This window comes from Thamnophis elegans, chromosome 4 (genome assembly GCF_009769535.1).
Source record: "Thamnophis elegans isolate rThaEle1 chromosome 4, rThaEle1.pri, whole genome shotgun sequence".
In the NCBI taxonomy this organism is placed as follows: domain Eukaryota; kingdom Metazoa; phylum Chordata; class Lepidosauria; order Squamata; family Colubridae; genus Thamnophis; species Thamnophis elegans.
Genome location: NC_045544.1, coordinates 105,359,063 through 105,381,233, shown reverse-complemented (window position 1 = coordinate 105,381,233; position 22,171 = coordinate 105,359,063). Strand labels below are relative to the sequence as shown.

The following is a 22,171-nucleotide window of genomic DNA, read 5'->3' as shown; positions in this document are numbered from 1 at the left end:
CAGCGTTGGTAGAAAAGGCAGCGTTGGGGAAAAAGGCAGCGTTGGTGAAGGAAGCAATGCTGGAGCAGGAGGCTATGTTGTTGAAAAGAGCAATAATAATACCAGTAGCAGCATTGGTAAAGGGGACAGCATTGGTGAGAGGAGCAGCGCTGTTGAAGACAGTAGCGTCGCTGTAAAAGCTGAGCTAAATATGGAGGGGGGGGAGGCATCCGGAAAAGGCTCCAGCCACGGCACACATAGTCAGCCGCCCGCTTCGCCTAGTCCGAATAAAGCCCCCGTTCGAATTTCCCAGTTCCAGAAGATAGCAGCAAACAGTTGACACAGTCAGAGTCACTATAAGCTCCCTAGGCTCCCCGAGCTGTTCCCCGAGCTGTTCCCCGAGCTTCAGAACTTGTAAAGAAGGGGTTAAAGGATCCCACCGCTGCTGAAGCCGCCGCAAAACGCCCTCAATCGCCTCCGCTTCCACCGCTACCATAAGGCCGCTGCACCCGCCGCCAAGGACGCCCAGCCACGTCGGAGAATCCGAAGCCCCAGATCGGCAGAAGGCGTCGGCCTCCCTCAACTCCTGGCCCGCACACGTCCACTGAATCTCTGTCATCCCGGAGGACCCCGGCAAAGGCGGTAAGAAGCTGGTTCCACGGGCTCCCAGCGCTTTTTTTTTCGTCAGGTCGTCTACGACGAAGGAGCCCTGGCCGCCATTCCGATTCCCGCACATGCGGGATTCGGAAACGGAATTGGTTAAAGATTGTATGATAAAGTGGGCTCAGAATATTGAAGAACCAATAATGTTGGACACGTGGGAAAGAATATGGGTAAGAAATGTGAAATTTACACAAGCACAAAACCTGAGAGAAAATTTTTATAAGATGTTTTATAGATGGCATTTAGATCCTAAAAAGCTGGCTTCTATGTATCCGAATGTACAGCCTAAATGTTGGAGATGTGGTTCTCTCGATGCTACATATTTTCATATATGGTGGACTTGTCAAAAGGTTAAGGCATTTTGGATAAAAATGTGGTGGATCATGCAAAATATCTTTAAAAGAAGGATAAAATTTACTCCTATCCAACAAGATGCAGTTCAGTATTGAGAAAACTAAGGTCCTGCACTTAGGCAAGAAAATCCAAATGCATAGGTATAGTTATCTGACTCAACAAGAGGTACTTGATTCAATAGTAGTTAACTATGTGAGTGACCTAGGTGTCCTGGTGCAACACCACTTAAGTATGAATCAGCAGTGCACTGCAGCTGCCAAAAACAGATAACGCAAGCCAAGGTTGCATCAATAGTGAGACAGTATCAAGATCATGGGATGTGATAGCACCACTTTATTTATTATTTATTTGTTAAATTTGTTCAATTTATACTGCATTGGTAAAGTCACACTGGAATACTGAATCTAGTTCTGGTCACCATGATTCAAAAAAGATGCTGAGGCCCTAGAGACAGTGCAGAGAAGACCAATAAAGATTATGCTAAATCATATGATGAAAGGCTACATGAATTAGATATGTTTCGCCCAGGGGTGAAATTCAGCAGGTTCTGACAGGTTCTGGAGAACCAGTAGCGAAAATTTTGTGTAGTTTGGCAAACTGGCAAATACCACCTCTGGCTGGCCCCAGAGTGGAGTGGGAATAGAGATTTTGCAATATCCTTTCCCTAGGAGTGGGGAGGAAATTGAGATTTTGCGGTATTCTTCCCCTGCCATGCTTGCCAAACCACACCCAGAGAACCGGTAATAAAAAAAATTGAATTTCATCACTGGTTTAGCCTAATGAAGAGAAAGCTCAGGGGACACATGATAGCAGTATTTTGAACTTTAGGGGTTATTACAGGGAAGAGGACATCCATAACTCCCAAGGGCAGCACAAGAAGTATTGGATGGATGTTCATCAGCGCCAGATTCAACCTGGAAATAAGACAGAATTTTGTGATAGTAAGAATGAATGAGTATTCAGTGGAACAGCTTGCCTCCTGGAGGTGGCGGTGCTCCATTGCTGGAGGTTTTCAAGAAAAGATTGGACAACCGTTTGTCTGGGATGGGGAAAGAATTCCTGCCTTGGGCAGGAGGTTGGACTAGAAGCAAAGTTACCTTTTGCAATTGACTGATGCTGATTTAATCAATGTCCATGGGGTTCATTTGACACCCCAGTTGTTTCGCGATTGTACCCTATTACTATTGGTACTATCTTTGTTTTCTTTTGCTACTGATTATGATGATGATGAAATTTAGGTAACACTATAACAACCTATTGAAGTACCGTACTCTTATTCTGCTTTTAGGAATGCTGTTTCATAATTTTTCCTGTTTTTGTATTTTCTGGCTGATTGCTTTTGTTCCCCTCCCAGCAGTATCCAGTTATAGCATGTTATGAGTATAATAGAATGCCGTACTTGTCTTTGCGGAAACAGCTGCACAGAGATTTTTTTTCCTTGTTGTCAGACTGTTTTTATGGCACAACTTTCAAGCTTGACCTGAAGGAATGTAATAGCAGTTGATTTCATAAGCAATACATAATAGAATGTTAAATATAGCTAAAAAGTGCTACATAATATCTTGGAATAAGCTGCTTAGAATCCTAATCATTAGACCACAGAGAGGAAAGATTCTAAATTGGCTTATTAATTTGATTCATTTTAATATATAAATGCAGGTTAGGTGATCCAGATCTCACTCATTTCAGGCACATAACTTTATTTAGGATTCCTTTCCACCCTTCCTGTGTAGAAGGAAATTTCTCAGATTGTCTTTTCAAACACTACCCATGGATATCTCCTGCTAAACTTTTTTCATTATTAAAAAAAAAATTGCCAGTTTAAGTTTAATCAACAGAATTTGCATTCGTTGGTATTATTTGTCAAGTTATTAAATGAACCCAAATTTGATCCACATTTTTATTTGCTGTTTGACCTGAGTTTCATTGTATATGCATTTATCCTAAAAATAAAAGAAGTTATTTTCTTTGGTTTATTTTTGGTGTATATAGATGAAAAGCAATAAAAATAAAATGGAATGGAAAAAAATCATCATGCAAGTAAGTGTGAGCTGTTAGATAAAAAATGATCTGAAGATTTAAAAACATGTAGGGCAGTGGTCCCCAACCCCCGGTCCGCGGACCGGTGCCGGGCCGCGGAGTACCTGGCACTGGGCCGCGCAGCGGCCGGGGGCCATGATCGCTGCAGCGGCCGGGGGCCATGATCCCTGCTGCCTCTTCACCCACACGCGCAGCCTGAGATCAACCCCGGGACTCGAACCCGAGAGCCGCCTCTCCGGTCCAAACCCCACTCCCACCCCGGCCGCCCGCCTGGCCGCCTTGGTAGCCCGTGGAGACGGAGCGCGTTCGGTTCGCCGCTACCTGGGGGCGCCATCCCCATGAAGTCACCGCGGAGTCCTCGCCTCCTTCCCTGGCGAGGCTTTCTCCCCGCCAGCCAATCAGAGGCCAGTCCCCGGGCAAGCGGGGACAAGTTGCTGGCCGGTCGAAGCAGAAGCGGGAGATTGGAGGGTGGGGAGAGAGAGAGAGAGTGAGAGAGCGAGTGCTGGGCGGGTGGCAGCGCATTCCACAGCGGACTAGGCGCGCCGCGGGCTGCCAACCCCCCCCCCCCCCCACACACACACGTACACACACTGCCTCTCTGGCAATTGGCTGCCCAGGAAGGGAGCGGGGAGCTTTCACAGATAGGAACGTGATGGGGTTTGTTTTCTTCCCCCACTCCTGAGCCCTTTTTTTTTTTTTTTTTGCTTGCCTTCTGGGGTCTCCGCCGTGGAGCAGCCGAGGTCAGATGGGGAGGCGGAGAGAGAGAGAGAGAGAGAGAGAGATGGGCGGGTGGCAGCTGTCTGTGAAACATCTTCCCCTCCCCACCTCCTGGGCAGCCAATTGCCAGAGAGGCACGGTGGGGGTGGTGGGGGTGGTGGGGGTGGAAGGAAATAAAAAGAGAAGTTGCCCTTTCATTTTGCAATCTCTCTCTACGACCTTGTTTCATTCTCTTCCCTTTTGTTTCGTCCTCATTTCTCAATCTCAGCAACTTTAACACTTTTGGACTTCAACTCCCCAAATTGCCCAGCCAGCTAGAATAGATAGATAGATGGTGGATAGGTGATTGATAGATAGAGAGGGATGGATGGATGGATGGATGGATAAATAGATAAATAAATAGATAGATAGATAGATAGATAGATAGATAGATAGATAGATAGATAGATAGATAGAGGATATATACACATACACGCATACACACATACATACACACAGAGAGAGAGAGAGACAGAGACAGAGACAGACATGGATGGATAGATATCACAGAAGTGAGTACACCCCCTCACATTTTATCAATATTTAAGTATATCTTGCAGCAGTTTAGACATTAATGGCTGGGGGCCATGATCGCTGCAGAACAACGCCCCCCCACCCCTGCGTGCGCTCAGCGGGCCACGGTAAAATTATCAAAGGCTGACTGGTCCGCGGCGATAAAAAGGTTGGGGACCACTGATGTAGGGCAATTTACAGTGTGATTATTCTGAATTGTCCCCAAAAAGGTTCAAAGATCTTGATGGCTAGCACTGATTTTTTTAAAGAGTTCTCTTTCTTATAGTATGCCACTTTTAGCTGAGCATTCCATTGGCAGGACATATATCTTCATTGATTTGGAGATATATTTTGGGCAGTGATTGCATTTCTACCTCAAGGATACCCCTCCCCCCCAATATTCTGTTTAAGTTTCCATTAGCAGTTAGACTTAGCAGTTAGACTTATATACCGCTTCATAGGGCTTTCAGCCCTCTCTAAGCAGTTTACAGAATCAGCATATTGCCCCAACAACAATCCGGGTCCTCATTTTACCCACCTCGGAAGGATGGAAGGCTTAGTCAACCCTGAGCCGGTGAGATTTGAACAGCGGAACTGCAGAACTGCAGTCAGCTGAAGTAGCCTGCAGTGCTGTATTTAACCACTGTGCCACCTCGGCTCTTAATATCAGATAAGTTGCATTTTCTGATAATAAATGCTAATTTCAATTGAATATTAATTGTAATAAATCAATTGCAAAAGGTAGCTTTATTCGGAACAGCTTACATCCTGCAATTATATTTTTAACCCATCCACATTTGTCTATCCCAGGTCCTTGGGAAGTACTTGGTGCACAAAAATGCCAAAATCCAGTCTGAATATCTGGCTGACTATGCAACAAACCAAAGTAGTAGTAATAAAAATAATACCAGAAATTTTTCTCAGGAAAACTAATATTTTTACCAAGGGAAAATAAATGATTCCAGTTGTTAGACTTTTATTATTCTTTAAAAAAACAAAATAATCTAGCCAGCTATAACTTACCAATTAATATATATCTGAGGGAGATGGGTAGTTTAGTAACATGGAAAATAAATACATACATACATACATACATACATACATACATACATACATACATACATGTCACATTATCTTACTCCTTCCCTCCATCATATCTATTTAGGATTCCATGCACTTTTTAAATACTATTTTAAAGGAAGGCTCTGAATAACCATGTGGGTGTATTTAGATGTGTGCTGGGTTGAAGTTTGGATTCAGAATAATTTTGAATGGCATTTTTGCATGGCAACCTAAGCTACTCCTGACTTCTTCATTTTTTTACACCAGTTTTCAGAGAATTGCTGTGAATTGGCAACAGGATCAGTCTGGAGCCCAGATTAGCCTAGGACCAACAAGAGCTTCATTGGTTATTCGCTTTCTTTTTCTCCTTGCCATCTGTGCAGATCAATCAAGGATTGATTCCACATCGCTGTCTGGCATTCCCTCACAGAATGTCTTCCTGCTTTATACTATTCCCTATTTCTCCTATTTTTTCCCATTTAACATCATTATCAATGCTGCCCCAATGAACTGAGGATGTGGACTGATCCCGCCTTCCTTTGATTAATGTATTTGTTGGAGTTATTACTCTCTTCAACCCCCTTACATCTAGCAGATCTTTCTTTAGGAGTTTGATGCAATATTCCCACCTTGATATTTCTCTTAGGCTTAGTTCTAGAACCAAAGGAAGCTTTGCACATAGTTGGTAGGAATTGGGAGAAGAATCAGAGTAGGCTTTACATAGTCAAGGTGCAAATGGAAAGGATGCTTACTGAGAACTGAGTATAGGGCAGGATGTTGCAGGAACTTTTTTACAAAGGCCGAGAAATCACCATAGACCAACCTTTTATCCACTGCTAAATTTATAAAAAACATTTCACACTTTTACAATTGGCCTGACACATATATTGAAAATGGAGCAGAAATCTGAGCTGCCTTGGGTTCTCCTTGATAGAAGTCATAATTTTGCTGCTCCTATCTTCTCTGTATGCAAAAATCATCCACCATATGGCTGACACTACATTAAAATACTGTATCAGTCCCAACTCTCATTGAAAAGCCATCTCTACAGTCTGAGTGGCTAAAAAGAAATGGTAAAGATGTACTTTCATTCCATTTCAAGGTTGTTGTTTAATTTAATAAATGTATGTTTAATGATATATCACTTTCTTCATTTTTGACTCACTAGACTAGAGTTTTACCTCAAATGTATTTAACTAGGCCACCTATGGCCTATGTAACATAATTTGAATTTAAGGTTGTTGGACTAGAAAGAGCTAAATTAGACCTTTATTCATGGGCATCCCGAGGGGCTTACTGCTTTTGTCAAAGAAAGGTGGGATTCACATTACAATCTTGTGGGACTGCTTTCATTATTGTGCCCCCCTGGCTCCCCTCCTGTAGATGCAGGGGTGGGTTCCTGCCAGTCCTAACCTCTTCTATAGAAGAGGTTCCACAAATCTACAGTGCCATTTAGAACCGGTTCCAGCTCCCTCCCCCCGCCCGTCCGCACATCATCAAGATGAAGAGCACGAGGAGGAATTCTGGGAGTTGAAGTCCACAAATCTTAAAGCTATCAAGTTTGAACACTCCTGGGGGTGTTTTTCCAAAGGGTTAGAGGTGCAAGGGTCTTGTAACTTGACAGCTTTAAGACTTGCATGCTTCAAATGCCAAAGTTTCTGAGCCAACATGACTGGAGGAGGAATTCTGGGAGTTGAAGTCCACAAGTCTTAAAGCTGTCAAATTTGAACACCCCTGGGGGTTTTTTTCTAAAGGGTTAGGGGTGCAAGGGTCTTGTAACTTGACAGCTTTAAGACTTGCGTGCTTCAAATGCTAGAGTTTCAGAGCCAACATTTTGGTTACTAAGCAAGAGCATTGTTAAGTGAGTTTCACCACATTTTACAAGTTGGCCACGCCCATCCAGTCACATGACCAGCAAGCCACTCCCCCAGTCACATGGCCGGCAAGCCACTCCCACCCAGTCACATAGCTGGCAAACCACTCCCACAAAGCAGGCCACATCTACAGAAGAGATTCTAAAAAAAATTGAAACCCATCACTATGTAGATGCCACTGTGTTTATGGACACCATGACAAAATCTTTACTAAAGCTCAAATTAGATGCTTCCTTAAATGTATGTTTATTGCCAAAAATTATACTGTACTTTTCTTTGGTCTCACTTTGATGTCTGAAAAACCTTGTCATAGAGCATCATCGTGTTGAACGTCCCATGTCTTCCATGGTAGCCAATTATATGCATCAAGGTAAGATAAAAAAGCAACATGAGCTACCAGAATTGCTTAAGATGGGAGACCATATAAATCTTTTAAATAATTTAAATAAATAAACACGGAGACCTCACATCACAAGTTTTCTTAATTATATGTTACATAAAGAAAAGGAGGGACAAAATGTCCAAAGGCTATTTTCAATAAATACATATTTAAGATAACTTCAAGTTTGAGTCTGAGGTAAAAAACCACACATGTTCTATCATCAGGGGCTAGTAGGTGTTATTTTAATATTCAAAGCTATTTTGAAATGAAAATATATGTAATTTAATTAAAAGTTAAAAACACAAGAAAAAGCTCTTTATTGTACCACCATGTAGGAATTTACAAGTTTCATTCAGAATTAAATTTAATGCAGGTAAAATTAAATTAAATCTAATCTAATTATGCTGAAATCAACACGTTTATGCCCTTTTAGGAAATACCTTGAAAATTTTGATCACTTGATTACAGTTGAAAATCAGTCAGAAGTCACATTTTTCAGTGCTGTTGTAACTTTGAACAGTCATAAACAGTTGCAGTTATAAATGTTATAAAACAGTTGTTAAGTTGAGGGCCTGTATTTTGCAAAGAAGAAGAAATGTAAGAATATATATTGCAATGCTGGGGTATGATAAAAGTTTTTAAAATATAAGCACATAAAACAAAACCAATATGTCACAAGCCTAGAGAACTAGTATTTCAGAAAGAAATTAAAATATGGCATTCTAAAATTTAAAACAGCATTTAAATGTGCAAGACAAAAGGAGTCTGAATAAAAATAGCTGAGAATGCAAACATTTGCAGAGTGATTAGAGTGGATTATATGTTTTATCTGGATTGCCCATTATGACCTGTATTTTTTAAACAGCTCTAATCTGGGTTGAAAATGATGCTCTGCATTGCTTTTTCTGGGATTCCCTTCTTATTGCCTTTTCCTCTTTTACAACATTTAAAGAAATACAATGTTAGTTGTCCTTCCAATATTTTTTCTCATATATCCCAGTAACTATGTTATCTCAGTTTCAATCTATTTATGAATATAAGTCATAATCAGGACAACTCTCCTTGTTTTAAAAAAGTAAGAGCTACCGAAGAAACATAAATTATTGAATTGGGTGCAGTTCCAAGAATTCATGTAATATTTCTAAATTTTCAAATGTAATTATTATTATTTCAAATGTATTTATTCTTATTAATTATTTATAGGGAAATATGTATGTGTGTGTATATAGGAATTGTGCCCTTACCTGAATTGTGAGGCCCTACACATGGTCACTTATGCTCTAGCATACACATTTCTCAGATGGATTACTGCAACACACTTTACATGGGGCTACTCTTGAAGAGTATAGGTAATCCTCAATTTACAACAGTTTATTTAGTGATCATTCAAAGTTACAATGGCACTAATAAATGTGACTGATGACCATTTTTCACAGTGATGTTCTTTGCAGCATCTCCATGGTCATGTCATCAAAATTCAGACACTTGGGAACTGATTCATATTTATGGCCACTGTTGTGTCCCAAGATCATGTGATCATATTTTGTGATCTTTTGACAAGCAAAGTCAATGGGAAAGTCAGATTCACTTAACAACTTAGTTGCTAACTGATCAACTGTAGTGATTCACAACTGTAGTAAGAGAGGTCATAAAATGGGACAAAACTCACTTAACAAATGTCTCACTTAACAACAAAAACTTTGGGCTCTGTTGTGGTCATGAGCTGAGGACTACTTGTATTCTGAAACTGCAGTTGGTATAAAACACAGCAGCATGCATAGCCTTGGGAGCCTCTAGGGCTGCACATGTAACACCACTAGTGTGCAAGCTGCATTGGTTACCTGTTTGCTTCCAGATCGAATTCAAAGTTTTGGTTGTTACCTTTAAAGCCCTACATAGCATGGGTCCAGACTCCAGGGTATCTAAGGAGCCCAATGGGACTAGCCAATGGACTGTTCGGATCCTATCTACAAATGATCCTGTCTCCTAAGGAATTCCAACAAGCAGGTTCAAGGAGAAGAGTCTTTCCCACTGCAGCCCCATCCCTGTGGAACACTTTCCCATCAGAAGTGAGAACTGCTTCCATTCTTTTCGCCATCTGGAAGGGTACTAAAATTTGGCTATGCTACTTGGACTGGGCCACCGAGGGCGGGGGGCGTTCACTGCTGGAGCTGATTGACAGCATAAGAAGACCTCATCCTTGTCCTGTCCATCTCATGGTTCTACTTTCAGCATAGTTTTTAAAATTTTAATCTTTGTAGTTTTAATGTTTGGATATTTTAATTATTTTTCTGCCTGTTTTATAACTTGTAAACTGTCCAGTCACCTTAACAGATTGCATAAAAATGTAATAAATATATAATAAATTGTTAGGTTTGTTTTATATTATGCTATCTGGTTAGAAAGAAATATTTCCTGTTTGCTCAAATCTAAAGGAGTAAGGAAAAATAAAATTCCCCAAATAATTTTAGAAATACATTAAAAAATACAATAGGTAGATCAGCATAGCAACCAAAGAGTAATTTGTGCTAAAATATTGCATGAAGTTCTTGGATGACATTCAATCCAGAAAAAAAAAAGTTAAATCTGACAGGAATCTTTTGGGGATGATGGGATTAGTCCAACACTTCTAGAGATCACCCCACTATAGAAGTCTGATTTAAAGCCTAGAGATTCCAGTCCTTTAGTCAACTTAAGTCTTGAAAACAAAAGTAAAGAAGATTTCACAATCTTCATATGGCAAACTAGATTTACATTTAATTAATTTCAGTTAAATACCAATTCCTTGTTTGAATTTAGTTTCATTTCTGCTTTTCTTGTACCCAGTGGCCTAGAAAAGTTAGTTTCCTGGCAGTTATAAATCACAGTATTTTTAAATGTTGATAGGAACTAAAGAATTTACAATCTAAAGTCTGACACTGAGAACTGAGAGCGCTGACAGGACTTTGCCAGTCCCATCCAGCATAGGATTTTAAGCACAACCAGTCTATTTCATGCATTAATACTGAAAATAATATATGTTGATTACAAAGCACAAACCATATTTAAATTTGTGCATTTGCTTTTTTTCTAAACCAAAGAATGATAATTTGATTTTAAATTTATAGAAAAAATAAGATTTTACTCAGAACTTTCAAAATATATTTAGCCTATGGATTGTATAGTCTTGTTATACAGTAGGTTATAGGTTATATAATCCTTTGCCAACCTGAAGCTAGTTGGTTTCACCATCCTCTACCTGTACTGTCAATGCTTGATCTTTAGATAGGTTCCTCATGAGGACAATGAGATGTTTTGGTGTGACTGACAATATCAAAGATCTTTCTAAAGTCAATGAAGCACATAATGTCTTCTTTTTGGTATCGTTTAGTTTTCTCGATTATCTACTGTACATCTTTCAGTAATATCTCATGTTGCTTGGCCTTGTCTAAAGCCAGTTCTAACATATCTTTTTCTGTGTAAGGCTCTGATCTGCATTGGATAATCTTAAATATCATTTTATGTGTATGTGCAATTAAGATTATATGTTAATTTGCATTTTCATTACGTATTGGAATGTAGATTGATCTCTTCCAAGCTGCTCACCACTGTGTCATTCTCCAGATTTGTTGGCATAGTTTGCTTAAACCATTTACTGATTCTTCTTCTGTTGATTGCCATAATTCATTGAGTATTTCTGTAGCCTTTTGACTTGGTAAAGGCCCGAGTGCTGATCTAATTTGATCTTAAAATACTAGAGGTTCTTGTTTGTGGAGAGTATCTAAAGTATCTTGGACATTGACATCTCTGTTGTTTAATGTTTCAGTATAATCCTACCATCTTAGTTTGATCTCTTCTGAATATGTCACTATCTGCTTATTGGCAGTACCAATTGGTACCAAGCATACCAAATTGAGGTTGAAACCTTCTGAGTTCAGAAATCTTTCAAAAACTTTTGAAAGACTTGGGTGAATTGATGCCTTTGCCATTATCACTAAATAATAATCTGTCTCCAGCATCTTTCTGTGTCACTACTCCCCAATATAGATGCCTGGTTGTTTTAGCAGGGCAGTTGAGATAAACTTCACACTTTGAGGGACCTTGTTAGGAATATATACTCTTGGCATAAGCCCCTGCTAGTCTTTACTCATCCTCCTAAAAACAAACATAGCACCACCCTTCACCGATCCCCATGAGACATCATGGCAGAATTTGGGATATATATTTACAATTTACATAATATTTCAGTAGACACCTATTGTTAGGAATATAATCTAACGGTTGGGTTGGCAATATATAAATCATGTAACAATGTTGTACCTGTTTTTTAAAATCATACTGTAAAACGTGATTGGTTGCTGTTTTCCTCCATCGGCCATAAGAGGGAGCCAAAATGATTGTTAGCTCTCTGTTTGTTAGATGCTGGGCTGATCTGATCTGAGTGTTTTGGAAGCTGTCTGTTAGAAAGTGCCGTGAGCTATTTTAAGTTTTGCAACTGCTAGCAAACTTTGATTACTGAACTGATTATATGATACTGGACTATGTTATTTGGATTATCCCTTAACTGAAAGACGTTGATGACTGACTGTCTTATCCGTGTATGACTTGGATTGTTTGATGGACTCTGGTACCTCTATTTCCACGAAAGTAAAAGCCTACTTAAACTGCAGGGTCTCTGTATGCTGGTTTCTGTGTTCTCCAACAACATTCTCACAACGCTTCTCTGAAAGTACTCGCTCTCCCAACGGGGAGCTTACCTAACACCGATTATCACATTTGGTGCCTTCATTTGAAAATGTCTCTGCTAGCTAATCATCTTTAGGAAGGTTGGTTGAGAAAGATGTAATCTTCCTATTAGCTGTTTTAATAAAAATCTGTAAAATGATTGCTGATTTTTTCTTTATTGATATCACTGTGTGGGTGCTGCTGATTAATTCTGATCTTTAATTTGGGAAATATGCCTCCTCATGGCCCTTGAAATCATTTATATAACTAACTATAATTGGTCTATGGCTATAAATAAAGTATTGTTATTATTTAACATGCAGTATTTATTTGGTTTCTTCTTCTTCAGAAACCTAATATGGTAAACATAGCATTCTCTCCTCCAGTTTCTTCCTACAACTATGTAAAATATATTAGACTGAGATAATATAACTTACCTTAGTCCTAAACTATTTTATGTGAAATCTGCCCATCTAGTGAAATCCAAGAGAGAGACCTTGCAGCTGGTTATGTTCACAGAATGTCTAACATAAGGCATTATAATATGATCTTTTTTGGTGATTGACCCTGATCGCTAGAGCAGTGTTTCTCAACCTTGGCAACTTGAAGATGTCCGGACTTCAACTCCCAACATTCGCAAATGCTGGCTGGGAAATTCTGGGAGTTGAAGTCCGGACATCTTCAAGTTGCCAAGATTGAGAAACACTGCACTAGAGTAACTTACTCACAAATACAAGGATAGCCTTAGCTGTATTAGTGTTTCAAGTGGCTATGAATATCTGAATTCCAGTAGAAATGAAAATTTGATTATTATTCTGCTGAAAACTTGGTATCATGGATTAATGAGGATGTCATACTGTGTTTCCAAACCTAGGCACTCAGAGTGGAGCTACATAGATGACTTTGTAATAAATAAAATTAAGTAACATTTTTTAAATAATTAATATATAAATATAACCAGTAGGGTAACCTTAACTAGGTTTGCTAAATGAGCAGGGATGGGCTTGGATAGAAGGCCTTCAGGAACTATCAGCTGATAGGATAAAGTGGGAAATAAAAGAAAGTCATTCCAAAACAAGACAAAGGCAATGCCAAACCAATTATGCATTGCTGCCAGAAAAATTGTATGTATGTCTCCATGAAATTACTAGGAATTGAATTTGACTTGAATAAGGCTTCAATTACCTTCAATCTACAGCTTTAAATAATTTCCCATGTGCCTGATGCTGCCCTGCTTATCTTGTTAAATTGATTGATTAATTTTAAGTTTCCCTCTTTTTAAGGCACACTGAAGATTCCTTAGAATAAAACATGTGTAGCATAGTATGTATTTTAATCCAATTTTTAAAATTCTTGTTAGTTGCATATTGTACAGAACACTACAGTTCTATATGTGCCCATCTCCGTCATCTGTTCCCTTATTATCCCTCCAGGCACACTATTCCTGGCTTTGTTTGCTTCCTTTGTCCTGCTAGATCTAGGCTATATATTTTGTCCTTCAATACTAAAAATAAATGTTCTGAATTTTTTGTATATAAGAAGATAGGATATTGTGGGTTTTCTAACTTTCCCTTTTTAACAATTCTGCTTATGGATAGGGAGAAAATTAATTGAAAGTTTAAACAGAATTGGCCCTGTTCATGCTTGCTGTTCCTCAATCAGTGTTGCCTTTCAAATATGAATTCATGGATCTTTTTAATGGCATTATTCTAAGTTTTAAATAACAATTATAACCAAGCCAACTAAACAGCAAATTTAATATTTGCTCGGAATAGAGGTTGGAGATAATATTGTTGCCAAACTTCAGTAAGGGAAAGAACAACTCTCTTCTGTTTGCTTTGGTGAGATCAGCAGACCTTTTCCATAGTAACATCACATGGTTTTTTTGGTCAGTCAAAACTATTTTTTTTTAAATGGTGACAGCTGGTGTACAAAGTTTTTCAAAGCAAAATGTCAACAACATTTGATAAATGGTCACATGAAAATTAACTTTTTGTCAATTTATAGCAAATTTGAGCACAACTGAATATATCTACAATTCAGGCCAAAACAGTAAATTCTAATTGTTTTATATGAAATCTTCCAGCAGATTAACACACTTAAAAAGCAGAAATTCATATATAGAAAATGGCACCAACTTCCTAGACAGAGTCATGTAGTCTAGCCATGCCGAGGGAGAGAGGCCATTTCTTTTTAATGTAATGCAACTCTCTTGCATGATTGTCCCATTCACATAATAACAATACTTGGTATATCCAAACTGCATTCCAAGCAGCAGAACCACTACTTTTAGATATCCAGATATTCCAGTTGTACTTGGTGTACTGAATGTGCTTCAACCCCTGTTCTGTGTTTTCATGTTTCTTTCATATGTGCAGCAGGGGTGGGTTCTGGCAGCCACTATTGCTGGTTTGCTTGTGTGTGCGCTTGGCACGCATGCTTGATGCCCGCTGCATGTGCAATGCAATTAAAATTGTTGGTCCGAATCGGTAGGAACCCACACTGGTGTGCAGCATAGCCAACAGATGCTGAAGATGTAAATTCCCATTGAGTAAAAACAGAAGGTTTCTATAAAATGGTATGTGGTAGGTTAAATTACAGGTTATTTTCATGATTAGCAGCCCAAAATCTGTAAGGAAATACCCAAACATGTCCAGGATGCAAAATCTTTGTCCAGTGAAAGCTACCTTTTAGCTCACCCTCAGCACGGAAGGTCACTGTGTGATTTTGATCCAAACATTTTTCTTCAACCTAATAAATTCCAGAGTTGCTCTGGAGGAAAAAATGCAAAAGGAGTATAACAAGTGCTGCTCTGGAAGAAGGATAGAATGTAAACCATTCACCATGAAGCTGATGATTTAAGTCACTACTGCAATATTGGTATGGGAGCCTGATCTCAGTGTTATAGTTACTGTGAGACAGCCCAGAAGGAGAGCCCTATTGTGCTGTGGCACCAGGAGACAGATCTCAGCCTGATAATTGAGATGGTTATGACAGGGGTTGGCAAACTTAAACCATTTGGACCCGTTTCCCACAGAAAAGAAAACACCAAAAGCCATAAAGATCCTAACTGAAAGCACCTTGTTCAATTCTGGAGCTGACCGGAAGTTCAGTTCCCCCACCATAGAGTCTCCTCCTAGCACGGTGTACTTTTTCCTCTACCTGTCATAACCGAAAGCCCTATCAATTGTGGAGACAACTGGAAAACCCTCCCCTTGCCATAGAGTCTTCTCCAGGCGCACTGTGCTTCTCCCTCCCCCCACGCACCGGAAGCTCCTCTCAAAATTGTGGCGCCAACCGGCGACAGAGCCACAGCACAGAGAAGAAAGAGCCACATGCGGTTCCAGAGTCGCAGTTTGCTGACCCCTGGTCTATGATATGGATTTACACTGCGGCTTTGGCTGAAAAATTGTATTTGCAGGAGTTGAATGAGGTTCAATGCCCAGATGTTTTGGGAAGTGTGGTGGAATGGATGAAGCTACACGATTCTTGGCTTCTAAGGTCTATTGGCTGTCCAACAGAAAATTTCCTGAAGCATAGTGAGAGATGTCTGGGTAGTGGGTGCTGGGCCAGGAGAAAGGACACAGATGTTATTATTTGAACTTTGTGGCCACTAGTCATAAATGTTTTATCACTATGCCTGGGGATGAACATGTGGCTGTGTCTATGCAATGGTGACTTCCCCTCTGAGGGTGGGATTGGTTTTGCATGTCTTGAAGGTGTTGGAGTTGTGCACCTCCTTGTGAAACTATTGTAGTTATCAACAGTCCTGGACAACTTTTACACAGTCCCCAACCTCCTTTTTCTGGGGAAAGTTCTGAGAAGGTAGTCAGGCTACAGTTTCAGAGGATGCTGGAGTGAACATATTACCTGGTCCATTTTCAGTCCAATTTCAGGCTGGGGCTCAATATTGAGATGACACTGATTATACTTGCTGATGACTTCTGGCCTGGATAGTAGTAGTGCAACTGTCCTGACTGTCCTTGATGTCTCAGTTGCCATATTACTGAGCATATCCTTGTAGGCAGATTATGAGGATTAAGAATGGGGGAGGTAATGGTATTTTCTTTATAGTCAATTCCATTTTGATTGAATGAGCAGAACAGTTGCAGAAACAACAATTTTCTTATTTACAAAGAGGGGGTTTGGTTTTATCGGATTTGAAATTGCACTTTGCAGCTTGTTCTTTGGTTTGGATTAAGGAATGGGTGTTGCTGAAAAACATGCAATAGCAACAGATTTAGAAGGTCATAACTGAGGCATGGATATCTATGTTATGTTTTGTTAAACTTAAAGTGATTTCAAAATCACTTTATTAGACATTTCATACTGAGAATATAGAATAGATATGGCTGTGCTGAAAACATCTCTATGAATCTCAGCACAAGAAGCATTTTATAGAAGTGAAACAAAGACAAATTGCTAACTACCAGGAATTATTGCAGAATTATCATTTAATGTAATCAATCAAATATAAACTCAAACGAAAAGAGCAATCAATGGCAGTAGGCTATAGCTATCAATGGTTTACATTTATCAGAAAAAAATTAAATGGTTAAAATATTATATTGGAGCAAAAAAAGAATTTGAAGTGCAATTGTGTAATAATGATGAATATGTGTAATTGATAAAATGTATAAACTTTTGTTGACTTTGAAATAGAAGAACAGGTTAAAGAATATATGGTAAGAATATATGGTAAGTATTTTGGGTATAAAAATTATGGATAGGTCAATAGAAAAATATATAGTCAAAAAGGCAGGAATTTACATTGTTATAAACTTAAAAAAGAGATTTTTTATAAAATGACGTATTGTTACATGACACCATTTGAAGCCAGAACTTTTCCTTTCAGGACTGATGGATACATTTAGAAGAGTCATGAAAGATTGTTTTAGTACATGACTACTGCAGCAATATTATTATATGCAAAAGATAGGAAGATTTTGTACCATGGAGGACAGTCGGTGAAATTGATAGAACTTGCTGAAATGGTGAAATTGACTTCTTTGATTAGAGTAAGATAGATATTGACATTCATCTTATGGATTTTTGCATTAAAAGATTTTGAGACTTTTGGCTTTGATAATTAGAGAAAGGTTATGAAAGACTGGATGAAAGATGTAATATTAGAGAGAGTTTGAAGATTGGAAGCCATACCTTTATATTTATTCTCATGTTTTCTGTCTTTGTACATCATTTTTTCTGCCTCTTCTTTTCCGTTTTAATTTTTTTTCACGTTTATTATATCTTTTTTAATGTAGTTCTTATGAATTTAAAATCATTTAATAAAAACTATTTTTAAAATCCTCTCACCTAGGTTATACTTTTTAATGTGACAGGAGTGAAAAATCCTTCAGTACATGAGAAATAACCATACCAACTATTTCATTAGTTTATGGTAATAAATATAAGTATACAAAATACTTTAAAAAGTAAGTAATAGTTTTTGTCTGTGTCTTGGCCCTGGTTACTTTTAGAAGCATGACTTTTGGTGTGGGAAAGGTAAAAGGTCTTTATTTAACCTCCTGCCAAAAGTTAACATTTGCTTTAAAATAATAAAATCTGCTAATCATCCGCACATCTTGTTGCACAATATCCTGAGACTGATGAATTAGAAGTTCCTTTTTTTCCCTGTGTATCTAGCTTTTCTTTTACCTAACAGAGGTAAAGCTTATGTCACAGGGCTGCTGCTGCTAAATTTCCGTAGTTTTAAGGATTTAAATATTGCTAATGGCAACACTTTAAAATAAAAACTTACTATTTAAATACCGGTATATGAACTGCTTAATTTTATTGCGTGCTTTTTACTATGAGATTTTAATATTTTTCTGTCTGCAAGTAAATAGCCTTATAAAGTGGGTTTGTGTAAATCTTAGTCCTCTGGAAAAAAATACTGTCATGGTAAATTGAGTACAGGCTAGATCTAATTATCATACTGGTTTTTTTCCATTACACGTTTACCTTTACAGTGACATAGTTACGTAGATGTCTACCCTTTCATGTACAATACATATATGTTAGAATGATGCTTCATGCATCTGATAAATTCATCTATAAATTCATGAAAATTTTTGCTATAATAAATTTGTTGGTACCTAAAGTGCAATAAAATACAGTGTTTTTTTTTGTCTGTCTTGAATCTAGCAGCAATTAGTTTAATTGGATGACACCTTTGGGAAGACATATCTGCCAGTAGTTATCTCTCTTCTTCTGTGTCCTAGATTACAATGCAAGCTATTGATTATTCTGCCAACTCTCATCTGACTTATCTTTTTTTCTTTTGCTTATACCTTCTCAGTATGGTAGACCAAGGAATGTCCTAAGAAAGAGTTGAATAAGGCAAAGTTGTATAAGCCTTTTCATTTTATTATTTTAAAATACGCCAGTGATAGAAATGTTGCACTTATTTTATTACATTAAATGTTATTATTTTCTCTAATATTTTTATGTATGTTCTTCCTAGTTTGGTAAACTTTTACATCAAATATTAATGAACTCCCCCAATACTGGAGAATTGCATGACACAAAGGAATGGTGAAATAATGGCTTCTCAGAATGACAGCTCAGAGACCAGAAAAAAATGGCCCCTCTGTACAAGGGACTTGATAGACACCAACTGGACCATAATGGCAATATTGAAAGTAAAATATTTCACTCCAGAAGTAGCACAAGACACTTAAAATTGAAATGTCCTGTAACTGAAAGGCAGCCAGAGATCTCATACAGTAAACTAAGGAATAGATTGAGAGCCACCAAGTGGAATGAAGACCATCCAACAGAATGATAGCCATGGGATATATAGTCATGGAGCACATCAACATCCATGCAATGCAGACAGGAAAAGAACTCTTCCAGTGTACTATTTTTGCTTGGAGGTTATGATGGAAATAGAATTAGTCCTTTCTAACATGGACAAAAATATATTTAATCTTTCCAGCCTTCCCCACATAAGGAATTCACCCATTATTTTTTTAATGTCATAAAGATCTGCATATAACATGTTATTTATCTTCTTCACCTATCTTTTTCTAATGCATAAAGGAAGCAAATGCAGGATCCAGAGAGAACATTCATATACATTACATACTCAAGCCAGAATTCCAGACTTGGTGGCATGTCATATAGGGGGGGAAAAATCTACTACCTCTTTATCATGCTACCCTCCTCCCAAGCATACTAGTATTTTTCCTCCTCTCTCCATTATAAGCTGCTCGGCGCGCGCCCTTCGCTGGGTCTGCAGCTGCGGCCGACCCGGGTGCGCTCCTCGCGCGCGCCCTGCAGCGGTTTTTCTGCCTTCCTCAACACTCGTCCCTCCCCTTCCCTTAATTCCAACATCAGTCAGTCCAGCGGCGGAGGAATAAAGTCGAAACCTACAGATTGCAAGGAAGAAGAAGAAAAAAGTCAACCCCCCCCCCCCTTTCCCCTGCTTTGCGGAGGGATCTCTCTCCTCTTCCTTACAGAAGCGAAAGGAAGGGGAGTGCGCGTGTGAGCCATGCGAATCTGTTGAAGATCGGTGGCCGTTACTTCAGGGAGACGGCAGTGGGTGTGCGCACCCGCAAGCGGAAAATTAGTCCCTAGAAGGGAAGGGAAGGGAAGGGTGGTAGGCTTGGGCGGGGGGGGGGGGGGGGCTGGAGAACCGCTCCTGGAACTGAACTACTAGAAAGGGGGGGAATAAAACGAGGGTGGTGGGGTGTAGAGGAGGAGCGAATAATAAGGGCTTAAGGGAGCGAAGAAGTCGGGTGGGGTGGGGTGGGGTGGGAGGGAGTGAGGGGGCCGTGGTTGTGGAAGAAGCTGCGGAAGGGAGAGGCTGGAGCTGCCGGTAGCCTTGGAACCGAGCGGGAGGGAGCGATCAATTGCGAGCGCCGAGGGACTAGGCGAGGGGGTGGGGCTCTGCTTCATTTTTGATGGGTGTTGCTCAGTTACCCCTAAAGTAAGGAAGGTTTTGGGGACAAGGCGAGAAATAGAGGTAGCACAGAAAGGGGCAGTGCGAGGCTCTTGGGTGGGGTGAGCGCAGGAACCGGCGGGCGTCCTGTCTGCCTGGGAAAGGGGGAAACGTACGTGTGTGTGTGTCTGTGTGTGTGTGTTGGGGGGGGGGCTTGGATAGGAAAGAGGGCGACCTCTCTCAGCTTGAATCTAAGAGACTTCTCGAGTGGTTGGGAAGGAGAATGCGATTTTTGCTTTTCCTGTCATACGTACGGTTTTTTGCTAGCTGGGGGTTTAAAATTAGCTGTCGGGGCGAGTTTCCTTGAAATTTCCTCCCGTTCGCATGCCTGCGGCTAGCCTGCTTATGGTGGTGCAGCCTAGAGAGAGGGGGGTGGGGGGGAGAGTTTGCGGCTGATGTAGGATCGTCGTCGGGTTTCTCCTTTCTCCTTCCCCTTCAGCGCGGAAAGAGGAGGAAGAAAGAGTCAATCGGAGCCCTAGGCGAAAAACCCCAAGAACGTCCATGGCCTCTCGATCAGTCCGTTTTTGGACGAGGTGGATAATGAAATCTTTGTTGCCACAGCTCTGACTACTTTTGAATTTTATTTGGGAACTAGCCAGGGTATATTCTTCCTGAAGACGTTGGGCATTTCACGGAATTACCGCAAAGAAGAGACTTTTCTCATCTAACCTTTTGTAATTCAGATATTTTATTAAAACATGGAAAATGAGATATTCACACCTCTTTTGGAGGTCTTCGTATCGAGCCCACTTGTTACCTGGGTAAGCATTTGTTGATCAGTAATGGAATTTATATAAAGGATTTCTTGCCAAGTACAAGCAGAATTCGTGTCATAGTGATGATAAATATGTTCTGTGTTCTAGGTTAAGACATTTGGATCCTTAGCTGGACAAAATGCAACCAACCTGGAAGAATATGTTGCACTTCTAGATGGAGTTTTCTTAAATGAAGTTATGCTGCAAATGTAAGTTGCTCTGTGATTTCATTGCTTTTTGATGTTTTGCTTTAAGAATTCCTTCAAGAAGGTAGCTCCCTCTCTGACCTTATTTTCTTTCAGGTATTGTAGGAACAGAATAGTGCCTTACCATATTTTCATTTTATATTGTTATTTGATTTTATAACATAGATGTATGCTGTTTTTCTCTGCTATTATATTTTTGATGTCTTACAAATCTCTGATTTCAGTGAAAAAAAGGCGGGGGCAAGAAGAGAAAATCAGGCAGAAATAAAGGGTTAAGCACTGCACCTTGCCTGTGCATAATAATAATCTGCCTGTTATTTGTGGCCCATCCCTGCATCTGTAGAGAGCATATGGAATAGCAAATGCTTGATTTTAATCAGTTGTTTATTAAAATGTAGCATGATTTATCTATATCCTGATTCTAGAAGTATTTGTTTGGAACTAAATTTCATTGATTAGGCTAACTACAGTTTTAATATATTTATTCTGGGTTATAATATATATTGAAAGACAGAACAAAAGTATGGAGGATTTAACATGCTCCAATTAAGGACTATACATTTTCATTTTCATATAAGTATTTTGCAATAATTATTATGAAGTCTAATTAGATCTCCAGTTGATTCACTTAGTAAAACAATCACATTAGACTTTATAGGTCTAATTATTTTTTAAAATTTGTTTTATTATATTCACTGAAAAATAAAAGTTTGTTAGTGTACAAAACATGCTTTATCAAATAAATGGAAGAGAATGATTCCATGGGGTTGTATTTTATTCAGTAATACAGTTAAAATACATATTTGGTGGGATGAATATAACTTATCTATAATAGGATCTACTATTCAAAGGGCTTAGATTTGTGACTAAGATCCAATTTTACATAGAAACTTTATATTTATATTTAGATGAGATTTCCCCAACTTGGCCATACTAGT

General features: G+C 39.2%; 1 protein-coding gene across 4 annotated transcripts in view; it reads left to right on the top strand.

Moving 5' to 3' along the window:
* The first annotated feature begins 20,107 nt into the window (after positions 1–20,107).
* The window catches only part of CCDC88A (coiled-coil domain containing 88A), an 89,973-nt gene continuing 87,909 nt past the window's right edge, over positions 20,108–22,171 (top strand). For all 4 annotated transcript variants that reach the window (XM_032216996.1, XM_032216995.1, XM_032216994.1 and 1 more), the window contains exons 1-2: positions 20,108–21,033; positions 21,136–21,236. In XM_032216996.1, coding sequence (XP_032072887.1) covers positions 20,971–21,033; positions 21,136–21,236 — 164 coding nt within the window. In that variant the 5' untranslated portion in view covers positions 20,108–20,970. The remainder of the gene's footprint in view (positions 21,034–21,135; positions 21,237–22,171) is intronic.